This window comes from Asparagus officinalis, chromosome 4, assembly GCF_001876935.1.
Source record: "Asparagus officinalis chromosome 4, Aspof.V1, whole genome shotgun sequence".
Lineage (NCBI taxonomy): Eukaryota > Viridiplantae > Streptophyta > Magnoliopsida > Asparagales > Asparagaceae > Asparagus > Asparagus officinalis.
The window spans coordinates 2,907,032-2,921,040 of record NC_033797.1 but is presented as its reverse complement, the minus strand read 5'-3'; the positions used below and the strand labels follow the sequence as shown (position 1 = coordinate 2,921,040).

Here is a 14,009-nt window from a genome sequence, read left to right as displayed (position 1 = left end):
GGATTCGTCTCTCCAAACAAATATTCTATAAAATCACTTCTATAGAATAAGTTGATCTAATTCTATACTGTTCATAGGTGGTTAGAGAATTAGTTTGGGAATTTTAGTTTAGTCTATCTATGTTAAAAAAAACCGCCCCATTAATATAGGAGTGGTTTTGATAGGATCTCCATTCGAACACAAGTAAAAAATTGGAGGGATAAATTTGAAAGAACTTACGCAATGGGGTAACCTGGTATGGGGTTAATACTATAAAAACACCTCTTTTTCCTTTGAACAAGGGCTTCTTATATAATTCTCTTTTATCTTTTAGATGTTATCTTACAATAAAAAGAGGTTAGGTTAGTATTCTAACTTGACAGTTACGTTCACAGATTTATCATTATTGTCATTACCATTTTTTTAAGGCTACACGAAAAACTTGGTTAGGGGGAGCTCGATTTTTTAGGTGCTCAGCGTGCCGTTTTAGAAAGACTGAAAACCCTTCCAAACAAAACCCTCGGAAATGGAGGCCCAGCTAAAACCCATCTCTATTCCAGGAAAGTACAACCCATGCGCAGCTCCCAAACTTTGAGCATCACGATCATCCAAAGGGAAAATTTGCAAAATAGTCCGTTTTTGCTAATTATTTAGTAAAATAAACTGTTTTGCTAAATAATTAACAAAATAGACATCTTTTGAAGAAAAAAAAATGTTAATTTTGAAAAACAAGACTCAGAAAACATACGAGACTACTAGTCCCGTATGTTTAGAACCAACTTAATCACGGATTAGTGACTCGGAAAACATACGGGACTAGTAGCCCCGTATGTTTTCTGAGTTCATCTCAATGTTTTGTAAAATTTTCTGAGTTCACTAATCCGTGATTAAAACCGTATGTTTTCTGAGTTCATCTCAATGTTTTGTAAAATTTTCTGAGTTCACTAATCCGTGATTAAAACATACGGGACTACTAGTCCCGTATGTTTTCTGCCAACTTAATCACGGATTAGTGACTCAGAAAACATACGGGACTAGTAGTCCCGTATGTTTTCTGAGTAAAAAATTTCACTAATCCGTGATTAAAACATACGGGACTACTAGTCCCGTATGTTTTCTGAGCTGTTTTGCAAAATAAACATCATTTTGGCCTGTTGGCCAAAAAAAAAAAAAATCTATTTAGCTAATTATTTAGCAAAACGGTCTATTTTGCTAAATAATTAGCAAAAACAGACTACTTTGCAAATTCTCCCTCATCCAAACATCAAAAAGTTGCCTGCATCTTTCTCGGGCAGTTACCACGGAGCAAGCTCCAAAACACTCTCGACTCCTCTTCGGCATCCAATTGATCGGTCGTGCCAGCAACAAAGCTTCCCTTTTCTGAAATGAGATTTTTATTATTCAGTTCCGAAACACCAAACTAATTGTCCAATGTTGTTGTCCCCTCCTCCAATGTTTAAGATGGTAGGCACAAATCACGCGCTAAGCACGGGTCTAATCACATGGTACGAAACGGTGGGGAGTTTGATTCATGTGCAGGGGCCAGGGGAGCGTACAGCATGATAAAATTTGACAATACACAAACATAATAATAGAAACGCGGTACCAATTTTAAACCCAGAGGAACATAATGCAATTTGGCCCTAATTTAATAGACAGTAGTGACATTAGATCTGATAACAGAGATGTATCATCTCAGAAAATTGCAAACAAACACACAGGACGAGAACCACTAATCTGCAGTGTTGTCGTTGACGCATGAGCGCGTGATGGGGAGTATCTGAAGGCGGAAGAACTTAGAAAAGGACTTCCAAGACTAAATCTGTCTTCGCTGGTCTCTCTGTTTCAAGCATTAAAAAGTTCCTAGTATGTTCTTCTTTCCATCACAAGGGTTTTTTTTTTTTTTTTTGAATTATTTTAACCAAAATCCTGAACCTGCCATATCATGATCAGATCCGGTTCCGTGACTTGCCAATTTCTTGATACGGGTTGAGAACTCGTTGGCCTGTAAGAGAATTAAAATAGAATAAGCAGCAGCAAATAACATGTCATCATTTGTACAGAACATGGAGTAACTCCATATCGGAAGAAGCAGCCATAACATTAGGGGGAAATGAAGAATCAGATTCAAAATCTGAACAAAGACAGTTAAATCCGTTCAGACTCAATTTGATAGATAAATTATGCCCATATGTAGATCCGCTTGTTGCCAGGTATATAAATGCAAATTCACCCCGAGTATGGCTGTTTCTTTTAACTTGGACCTATGTCTACAATCGCCAGATAAAATTAATGCGAGGAAGTTTTCGGAAGACACTAAGCTAAGCTTATATGTTCTACAGGAAAATAGTGTTTGCAAATTCCATTTGTTACTCGCCAAACCCTTTCAGTAAAACCATTCAGAAAGTAAACAACCTTTAGTTAGAAACATCAAACACTTGGTCCAATGATTGAAAAGCTATTTTGCTGGGTCAAAATGCAAAGCTAGAATCCTGGGTGTAATGCTTTAGTTAGAAACACTGAACACTTGGTTTAATGATCGAAAAACTATTTCACTGGGTTATTACTGGGTTAAAATGCAAAAAAGCTAGAATCCAGGGTGCAACACGGTGTTAAAATTTTTTAAGGAAAAAAAAAATAAACAAATGCTTCACTGCCTTACATTTATATATTATTCACACCTTTCTTACGTTTACATCTAACTTTTGTATATTTTTATTTACATTACATATAAATCTTTCTGACTTTATATAATATGTCTACTTTTCATATCAATTTGTCTTACCTTTCTTATAAATCTTTCTATGTCCACTTTTCATTTAAACGTACATCTTTCATATGTTTCTATCTTTTATAATTTTCTATCTACCATTTATATGTTTATCTTTTATAATTTTCTATCTACCATTTATATGTTTCTACTTTCTATCTATCACTTATATGTTTAACAGAAAAGTCGAACAAACAAAAGCAAGGAAACTTAACAAATGGAGAGTTCTTTGTGCGTGTTGTTTCTTTTCTTTTCTTTTTTTTTCTTTTTTTTTTGGCGGGGATTGTGTGTGTTGGGTAGGGTGGGGGGACAGCAAGGAGTTAACAAAGCATTTGATAAAAGCAAACACCAGAAATTATATATAAGACCGAATGAATCATGGTAGTTGACATATATCAAACTTAAATGACATTGCATAACTGATGGGAAATACAACAAAATCAACAAAACCTTTATCTCAAACTTCTGGGGAGGGTACACGAGTCTTATTCTCATTCAATTTTGTTGAGGGTTACCTCTAAGCTGATGGTGCATGGTATTTAAAAATTTTATACTACCCACTTTAAATACTTTACTTTGATAATGCTATCCACACTCAACAGACTTTAAATAGGAAAAAGCAAAGAAAGTAACAGCAGAAACCCTACAATTTCAAGGACAAGGAATTTCATCATCTTTCTGCATCTTGCCAAAGACATTAGAGAATCTGAGACCACTTTATTTTGTTTTGTGTGTTGCAACAAAGCTTTACTAAACATTTTTACTCATAAATGTAGAGGACAATGAAATGAAATTAGCAAAAGAGATATCCATAAAGAATTACCATAAGACACATTGCAAATAGAAAATACTGTAAAAGAAAGCAATTCCAAGCTGACCTTCTCATCGATCCACATTAGTGAACTCAGTTGATTATTTAATATCCGGACAACGAAATCAATGGGAGTCATACCATCAATTGCACTCAGATCACCACCCTAAACAAGCAAATTTTTGAGGATGGCAGTAACCATTAAATAAACGGAGCATGAAAAAGAAAAATGCTGTTTTACTTGGTAAACTTGCATAGTTGTACCTGTTTTGCATTTACTTTTTCGATAATCAATTTAATTTGTTCAGCCATCTTTTGCAATTCGCTCTCAATAAACTCAGCCTGTTCATACCTGAAAATAATTTTAAAAATCACAAAGAAGCTAAATAGGGTATGATTTAAGTGATATAAACAGAATGCCTAACACTTGGCATTAAGATTTGGGGCAGCATTATCACGGGCCAATTATATGAAGCGATTAATACTGTCTAACAAAGGAAAATTCCCAGTTTTTCCTTGAAAACATGTAATCACAAAACTTATATAAAAAGTAGTAGTGCATGAGGGCACCCATTATTACAACCCTATTATCGTTGTTATACTTTGTAGTACAACAGACTAAAACAACACTTCTAAATTAGCCAGAAATTCCCAAATAACGGAAGAAAGGGCCTTTTCTTCGTGGTTTAAAAGGTCTCTTAACCGATTATAAGCACCTTGGATGAGATTCCTATTTGTAGAATGCATTACTAGTTACCAAAATGAGATAGAAGGGGGAAAAACCAATCAGGCTATTTGAATCTGTAAATTAGAACACACAGAACTAAGTACTATCCTTAAAACTTCAATTACAGAAAGTCACATCCTTGAATCTCTTTCTCAACATAAATAGTGATTATAATTAGTAGTAGCAATCAACTTTGCCATCACCTTATTCTCAAATTTAAGACCACAATTGGACCCAAGTTACCCAAATCCACACTAGATGATGCATTGCTAGTATAGTGAGGTATATGTGCAAAGACAGGGTGCTTCCTTGTGGATCGCTTCCATGTCACATTCAGTGCTAATTTATAAAGCCTGATTGTATTTTAGGGAAGACTTCAAGTATGTCTTATCTTGAATCTGAAAAACTCAAACTCAGTCCCATATTGTATGTGATATAAGGAGATAATTTCCTTAAAACACTTCTTTACCCATAAGTCCAAGAGTCTTTATTTTAAAACTTTGGGAAAAGCATCCTTAGGAACAGCAATGATAGGCAGAACACATTAAATAGGTCTTACAAGTTGATATAAAAATAAATAGTTTTTATTGGTTATCTTAAATTAAATAACTGCGTGATCATGATCATCTTCTCTTCAATATTTCAACTATTTTGACTTCACTTGTCAAAAATAAAGAGTACCAAACCCAACTTTGTATCAGGTGATAACTGGGTAGTAATTATCAGATATGGATTCCAGGTCATGCATACCATTTTCTTATCAGGTTCAGATTACTAGTCTACATCAATCCAATAATGAAATAACCTGTTTAAACTTACAGTCACAGTTGTCCATACACGTAGTTGTGAAATTTGAAGTTTTCTTTTCTCTTCTCATTATTAATAAAAAGGAAGGAAAGAAGAGGAGAAAATATGGAAAGCAAGTAAAAGGAGATCAAGATTTTCTCAGCATGCATCAATTGTTCCGAATTTTACCCAGGAGGTTGAAAAGATTAAGTAAAATAGGAAATATCAAAGATCAGTAAATTATAAGGTAAGTACTGACATTGAATCTCTTGCAAAAGCAGCCTCATCTTCAAGAAGTAACCCACGTTCATCCTCATATACACGCTCTGCTTCTCCTTCCATGCTTTGCAAAGCCTTGTCAACCTGAAGTGGTAAAAATACAAGTACATGTAAAGAAGCACATAACCTATCCACCCCAAAAATTAATGAAAAAAACATGCCACCACAAAAAATTAAATTAAAAATTATGCAAAAGCTGTGATAAAGCAAAATAGCTTGCAATTTCTGCAAAATAAACATCATTTATAGTTTAGCATACTAAGATATCAAGGGGCTTATAGGAGGAGCAAAAACAAGCAAAACTACGAGTTCCAACAATGGAAGACACTGCAAAAGTAAATTGGCAAGAATGCTCTGAAGTCAATCAAGCTCTTCTCAACTCATACACAACTTTCTCTCACATATACGATATCATCCCTACCCCTCCACCCTTCAAAACTACCCAAAAAATGCGGATTTCACAAGTAACTGAAGTGGCATTCATTAATATGATTTATGCCCCCCAGCCCCCAGCCCAAAAAAAAGGGGGGGACCACCCACTAACCCAAACAAACAGTATCTACTATTTAAAACAGACTGACCCACAAGTTTGTCAATAATGGTAAGTCAACTTATATTTTACCAATCTCGAGTCGATCACTTGCATTTAGTTCACAGGATGTGACATATATTGTGCTCATTTAGAACAGCATGTACAATAGCGTATGAAACCTTTAATTGCATATTTGATTAACAAACACTAGGCAAGGTTCAGATCACTAGACAAGGTATACAACTATACATCATGAAGACAAAATTCACATTTTTTTAACTACAAACTGTAATTCGATTGGAGCTCTAATATAAGAAAAAGACCCTGAAGGATGGTACGGTATAATTGTATAAACAACTTTACAAGCCTTTAACCAAATATCTGGACAGACTGAAGGATTTTACAAATCTATTTTTCACAAAACGAAGCCAGTATATTCAGCAAGTTGCCAAGGACTACTTAAAGCGCTTTTCTCTAAATTAGATCAAAAGAATTATTCACAGTTTCTAATCCACTAAAGAAAAAAACAAACTTATAAAGTTATGGCGTGCCCAACAAGGAAAGTGATCAACAAAGAATTGACTGGTTATTTTAGTATAACACTAAGTTTGAGCCGACCTCTTGCTGATGAGTTTCAATCAATTCTAGCTGCTTCTCTAAGAAAGCTTGAGTCTCGACAACTTTCGCCACCTCAGCCTGCACATAAGTTGGCAACCTTGAAATAAGAATTTATGATGCCAAGATGAGGCACTTTACTAAAAATGTAAGAAAATAATGCTATTCATAAGAAACCACTGTAAAAAATAGTCTTGTGGGCCTGGCAGAGATTACAAAACAAATATTCAGCTTTATCCTAATGTTTGTCTTCTTCCTAAGAAGAGTCTAAAAGGTAACTGCTCTTCCCATCAAGCCCATAAATCAACAAAATGACAGAGGAAATAGAACTGTAAGGTGGTTTCATAAGCAAAAGTACAAGAAACACCTGAATTCGTTATGTAATTTCATAATCATTAAAGATTAAAATTGATGTGATAAGTATAGTCAAGACATATCATATATCATATATGTGACAAAAACAAGAAATAATCCTCCCTGGGACTTTTCCTATCAGTATGCAATCCTCTGCATAGTTCAGCTCCATATTGAGAAGACCCCAAAATAACTTTATATCATCCCTGAAGCTGAAGCCAATTTCCTGGCCAAGAAAGTAATACCCAACATGGGGGAATGGCATCAAACATTCTAGGTCAACTGCAACATATAAATCTCTTCAACTACACATAACGCTCTGTAACTACACACCCTTTGGCACTTGACACACATCAATTCATTTCCCAAGACAAAGAATGTGCATATGTCTTAATAACTGTCTTTTACTACGATTGCCAGATGTCAAATGAAACACATAGGTGGGGCAGAAGGCATTGCAATTTTCCCAACGATTGATGACTGCTTTTGAAAGAAGCAGCGTACGAACTCGATTGCATATATCGCAGTAACGTTTATACAAATGATACATTATTAGTATGGAGAATAGAGTATCAATCAAGTGGCAAAGGAGGGTACCCCCCATTAAGTCCATATCCCACTAGGACAACTCTTCACCATGCAGCACCATTAGTCATGGCCCCAAAATGTAGAAAACACACCTCAAGCCTGAGAAGCACATCTCTATTGCGCAAGATCCTCCTGTCCCATTCAGCTATTGCAACAGCATGTTTCCGGAACTTGGTAGTGCGTTCCTGAAGCTCAGAATTCCAGTCTTTTATTATCTACCATGCACAGACATTATTACGTTAGCCAAGATGCCTTACCATATTCATAACTTACCCCACAATGACAGCATTTAAGCATGAAAAAAACTAAATATGGAGATCCATAGTATTAATGCAGGTGTAGATTTGTGAAGCAATAAAAAACTAGAGCAGACTCCAACAAAATCCATTTTAAATGAATATCTTATAGCTTATTACCTCCTCGACATTTTTCCCAACAATCTCTGATGGAAACTTAGGTGACTGTGATGTTGTTGAACTGATGGAAGCTGATGTTCTGGAACGATTCAATAAACAACAAAAAACAATGAAGATAGTCATAACTCCCTCATTATTTCTTTCTTTTTTTATTCTTTCACTCAGGAGAGAAAATCCAACAACAACCAAGTAGGAATATATCTCATCTAAATATCCACCACAAGATAACACAAAGAAAAATACCCGCTACTGCTAGCTGCAATTGTGGAAGATAATGTCTGGCTTGTAGTTGAGCTGGAGGCTGAAGTGCTTGCAGAAATCAATGCAGAAGTGCCTACAAAATAGCATCATACAAATCAAGATTCACAATACAAAAGGCTCATATGCATGCTTATCTTCACTAACTATTGGCAAGGAAGATCAGAAGTTGAGTTGCATGGACAAGTATCAATGACAACAAAAACGAGTGAAAAACTCTAGAAACAGAAAGTCATTGATGCAAGCAAAACTATATATATTCTTCAGGATAAGAAAGGGGCATACTGAAGATGATATCAGACTCTGCCCAATAACTGGTCGCATTGACCTTTCATGACAAGAATCACTATGAACATTCACTAATATTGGTAAGATTAATACATCAAACCTCGGAAATAAGCAAGGAATAGAAATGGAGGGAACAGAAGTAATGGCTTTTTTATATATCACTAACAAGCCTCATGATTTGATATTAGTTCCACAAAATTTTCATAATTGACATGAATTGAACACAAAAAAAAAAACAATAAATCAAATGCATGCATTTCCAAGCGGCTATACAGTAAAACAATCCATGAACTTTTAGAGATTTGAGTAGAAGATACAGTTAGCCTCAAAGCAAACAGAATTTTTGAAGCTTTTAGAAGCTCATGCAGTAAGGTAAATCATTTACAAGAGCAACATTACTGGCTGTTGATTGTTGGAAACGTCTTGAAACATCTTAATTGAGAATTTGAAGAAGAACTAAGTCAAATAATTATAGCAAAGAGCATTGCATATCCATAGTCCATCACTTGAGAACTATGTAACATTGGCACTTCAAAGAAGAAGATGTACTCTTATTGAATATTGTATCTGTTGAGTGGTATCCTGATACTTGATGGATATGAGTCATTATTCATTTTGATGTAGCTTTAAAAGTTGCAACATGTTCTAGGCATATCAAACACGTATAATAAATGAAAAACACGCTAAAAAGTCAATATTTTTGAATATTGAATGATAGGGTTCACAAGTGTATTTGGTTTGAAGACGCATTCCATTTATATAATTTCTCCAGGTTCTTAATAAAAAAATATAAACATACAGAGTATAACTTTAATGATGTATCCACAACATATAAGTAAACTAAAGTTTTAGTATTGGATTTATCTGTGTGACCATAAATGTCATATCTGCATATGTATGAGCTTATATCCATACATAGTTATGTTTATAAATAATTAATGTCATGTTCTACCCATACCCTAGTTTGTTGTAAACATCGTGCATGTAGTCATATAGCATCTGTAACATGTGTCAGCTTCCAATGTTTCACGGTTTGATAAAAGGTTGCATTCAGGTGATGTATAACTCTAAACCCATGATGACATATAGGCATATGAAACAAGATTCTAAAAGACAAAGACATTAAACCATCTTTATAGAATGAGTAATTTGTGATTGCTTTTTAACAAAACAAGGACAGTAAGAGGAAATCAATTTAATGAAAAGGGGAGGACAAGGAATCAGAAAACCTGAAGCTTTTCAAGGCAAGTCTTGTTCACTTCATATCACAGCCTATTTTCTACGTCACTAAAAAATAATTATGTAACTCGGCTAAATGACTGCATTTTATTTCTCTTGATAACTTGGTATAAACCAAGTTTTTCATGAAATCTATTTCCATCGATACAGAGAAGTAACTGCAATGTTCATATCACCAACTACTTTCAAGTAATATATCAGCCATAGCTCATTGGAAAGTCACAAGGTCCTGCTAAAGCATGTTATGGGCATACAGATCACCTTCTTAGCATTCTAAAGATATGTTTGAAATGGTACTTCTAACACTATCACATGTTTCTGATGTTAATGTTGTCTTCGTTAAGATAATTGGATCCATGGAAATACTTAGCTTTTTCCATAGTGCAATGATAAGGGTATCATGATTGAAAACTAAATATCTGACAAAGATAAACGTGCTTTGGCAGCATATCAAAGTTATGCACCTGGCAGAGTTTGAATCGGTAGAAGAACTATGTAAACTCAGACAACTAGCTATAAAGCGCTAATATAAAGAAGAACAATAGCACGGTTCGACAGATTGAATCAAAACTGAAAGGCTTTAGGGGTCTGCACACATGAGTATAGTTCCATAGCATATACCAGAACAAGATGCTTGACAGTAACAATAAACTGCGGTCAAATTTAGATGTTGGGGGCAGCGAAACGATTCAACTGCGTTGTTAGGGCACCCGATGCTCATGACTAATGAAGTAGTAGGGATGCCAACATCCGCCATGAAATTGTGCACCGGAATTTAACATCGGAGATGATAACATGTATATCACTGAGAGGGCTTACCAAACAAAGGAGAAGCTGATGAAGTGGTGGTGGCCGCCGGAGCAGACGCGGACCTGCAAATGAAAACGCGAGGAGCGAGTGCAGGTGAGCTAGTGGTGTTGAATGTACGGCGAACAGCGGCAGCAGGCGCAGCAGCTGGTGTCGTTGAGGGCGGAGCAGAAGTAAAGAAAGAGAAGGGTGGCCGCAGAAGGGGGAGAAGGGGTCGTGGCGGAAAGCAGTAGAAGGAGCTGCAGGGAGGGTGAATGGGATGAAGGGGTTTTTGGATGAGGATGGGGGTGTCAGCCGCATTGGCGAAATGAACGCAGGCTGAGAGACTGAAAGGAGGAAGGGGCCAAAGAGGTTGCTGCTTGGCTGTTGTCGTGGGGCCGTTGTTGTCGCCGCGCGTTAGTCGAAGGGTACAGGAAGAACAACGAGGTGTGGCGGTGTGGCGGTGGTTGCAAAAGAGAAAGAGAAAGAAGGGGTGACTGAAGAAGAAGAGACGCGATGGAGGGAAAAGGAGGGAAAGACGTGCGGGCGCCGCTGAAAGAAGCTGCGGTGGCGAAGCGGTGAGGGGAGGTTGAGGAAGGAGGGGGTTGAGGCTGAAGAAGGAGGAGGAGCAACACCGAACGGTGACGAGGTTGGAAGACGGAGGGGAGGCGGCTGCAGAGGAGGAGGAGGAAGAGAAGCAGCAGCACGAAAGAGCTGGGGGGGAGGAGAGGTGCGGCGCGGCGGGCGCCGTGATTCCGAAAGCAAGCAAGAGGGAGAAGGAGCCGCTGCGTCCAAAGCTAGGGATTGAAGCGGCGGAGGAGGAAGTAGAAGAGCGGAGAGGAACGAAAAGCGGAGGTGAAAGATGGGCTGCTGCTGGGAGATGCGGCGGCGGCGGCGGCGGCGGCGGCGTGCGCGCGTGGCGGATGGAGAAGAACAACAGGAAAGGAGAAGAAAGGAGAAGGAGAAGGCGCTAGGGTTTGACGATTGACGATGATGTGAGGTGAAGAGAGGGAGGAAGAGAGAGGCAGGAGCGCGGCGGATCCGAAAGAGAGGCCGGCGGGGATGAGCTCGGAGCGAACGCGAGATAAAGGCTTCGACGCCAAAAGAAAAAGCCGACGCATGACGTACGAGAATAGAGGCGAAGGAGATGGTGAGGAGACATGCTGCTGGGGGATGACGAAGAGGGGCGTCTGAGAGAAGGAGAAGCCTGCGGCCTGCGACTGAGTTGAAGCCGCTGAGGTTGAAGCCGCCGAGGTTGACGACGACGATCCCGACGGCGCCCCGAATGAGAATCCCGATGCCATCTCTCTAAGCCTGAAAGGGTTCTTGAGAGGGCTTCTCAAAATTTCCCCAAAAACTTTCGCCTTCCAGGCAAAACCCTAGCCTCACGTGCACGGCGCGTGTTCCGTCTAAAGGGCCTGCGTTATGGGCTCGATTGAGCCCGTATTACATGGGCTGGGCTGTTAAATTTTTAATTTCGTTGACCGCTATTAATGGCCCGGAGAAACGCGGTGAGAAACGTTGGCCCCACGCCAGCGGGATCCCGTCACCGCTGAGGTGCGGTATATGAATCCTTTTTAGATTCTCCCGGGTTTTGAGTGAGGGGGAGGCGCTGTGTTAAAACTTGTTCGATCGATCTCGGTGCAGACAAATTTCCAAAATAGGCACTATTAAAAATTTATTTTTAAAAAAATAACTCATTAGAAATTTATTTGTCATTTTCCACCCACTTTAATGGTACGAAAGCTTCACAGTATTTAAAATCCCGTGAAGTTTAGCGATTGATTAGCCAAGCTAAGCAAAAATCCACCAAACTTCACGAGAGTTGATATCATGTGAAGTTGCAGGGTGCAACTACCAGAGAGCTCATGATCATCGAGGCTCATCAGCACGGACAGAGGAAGGGGGTAAGAGAAGGAAGAGAGGATTTTTAGGATGTATGTGGAATTTATAGTATGAATTATGAATTTCAAGAATATATATGGTTAGATTGTTCAAATTTGTTGCTTGCGTAGATCGATTTTTATTTATATATATGATTTTTCGTGAGTATTGTTTTGATTTATGGTTGAATTTTATGTATATTGTTGTAATTCGGTATATATGCCGCAAATTTGATGTTTATGGTTGGATTTTCATGTATATTGTTGTGAATGAGATGGAATTTTCATTATATACAATATGTTTTGAATTAGATGGAACATGCGCTTGGATTAGTTGGAACATGCGCTTGGATTATGTGCATGTTTATGCATGACCTGCAACTTCACGGTATTTGAAATCCCGTGAAGTTGTAGGCTCCTTTGGCAGAGAGCTCGTGAGTTCTTTGGTAGTGGCATCCTACAGCTTTTACGAAAGTTGAAATCCCATAAAGTTGCGGCCAAACTTCACATGATTTTAACTCCCGGGAAGTTTGGCAATTTTTTTATTAGCATGGTTAATCACTTAATCAGTCACTAAACTTCACAGGATTTTAAATCTCATAGTTTTTAAACTTAATTTGCTATTTTCGACCTAGTTTTAGCCAGGTGGCTGAATTTGAGTCGAAAATGACAAGTAACTTTCAAATGAGTTGTTTTTAAAAAATAAATTCCTAATAAGGTATATATTGAAAATTTGTCCATCTTGGCCGTTGGATCTCAAAGATGACTGGCCATTAATAGCGTATCTTGAAGAAATATTTCTAATACTCTTTTCTCTCCTGATCACCGTGTCGTCTTATAGGGTAGACTCCTCCTTCTCTTCAAGTTTTTTCTTTGCACGAGTTATGACCGTGATTTTTTATGTTAAAAATAATCACATAGTTTTCCAAATCCTATAAAATTGTTCCCTCGTGCCAAAAAAAAATCTTGAAATTCTTCAATGCAGTAGGAAAAGAGCATCATTGGTAAATTTTAATAGCAAAGAAGAAGAATTGTCCGTTGAAAGAGGTAGGCTTTCATAATCCTGCCCTTTATTAGTATAGTTGAAAATTTGTTTACCAATAAATATAGTAGAAAAGAAAATTGACTTATTTTATGCCAGTATAGTTGAAAATTTCTGTCTCTTCATATACACACATGCACAGGTGTGCATGCGCACACCCATGCATACATACATAAAGGCCATAATATATACACATACTATAAATGATTTGGTTAATCGGGTGCCTGGAAGAGTTGGGTCTGAAACGGGGGAACAAAGTTCTTTATTATGATAGCCAGAGTGCTATACACCTTACTAAGAACCTAGTATTTCATGCTAGAACGAAGCACATCGAGTTACGTTACCACTTCATACGCTCGATGATTGAGGACGGAAAGTTACAGTTAGAGAAGATTTTGGGGAGCAAAAATCCTGCAGATGTTGACTAAAGCAGTCACCATTCAGAAACTGAAGTTGTGCGCAACTTCAGTTAGCCTTCATGCATAGGTGATGAAGGCGGAGCCACACGATGAGAAGATGCTTGTTAAGAGAGCTTGCTGACGGCGGTTTGGTCTCCAAGTAGAAGATTGTTGGAAAATGATGTAGACCCAAACTTGTCAGCAACGAGCTTCAGACGACCTCGACGCGGGAGGCGAGCTCGTGGCAGATGCAGGCGA

The 14,009-nt window shown here is 37.9% G+C and overlaps 1 protein-coding gene across 1 annotated transcript in view; it reads right to left on the bottom strand.

Moving 5' to 3' along the window:
* The window catches only part of LOC109836232 (nuclear pore complex protein NUP62), a 15,263-nt gene continuing 2,822 nt past the window's right edge, over positions 1,569 to 14,009 (bottom strand). Inside the window, exons 3-11 of the mRNA XM_020404100.1 lie at positions 10,462 to 10,596; positions 8,101 to 8,191; positions 7,858 to 7,936; positions 7,534 to 7,656; positions 6,503 to 6,580; positions 5,333 to 5,436; positions 3,825 to 3,912; positions 3,628 to 3,726; positions 1,569 to 1,984 (exon numbers count right to left, since the gene is read on the bottom strand). Coding sequence (XP_020259689.1) covers positions 1,892 to 1,984; positions 3,628 to 3,726; positions 3,825 to 3,912; positions 5,333 to 5,436; positions 6,503 to 6,580; positions 7,534 to 7,656; positions 7,858 to 7,936; positions 8,101 to 8,191; positions 10,462 to 10,596 — 890 coding nt within the window. The 3' untranslated portion in view covers positions 1,569 to 1,891. The remainder of the gene's footprint in view (positions 1,985 to 3,627; positions 3,727 to 3,824; positions 3,913 to 5,332; positions 5,437 to 6,502; positions 6,581 to 7,533; positions 7,657 to 7,857; positions 7,937 to 8,100; positions 8,192 to 10,461; positions 10,597 to 14,009) is intronic.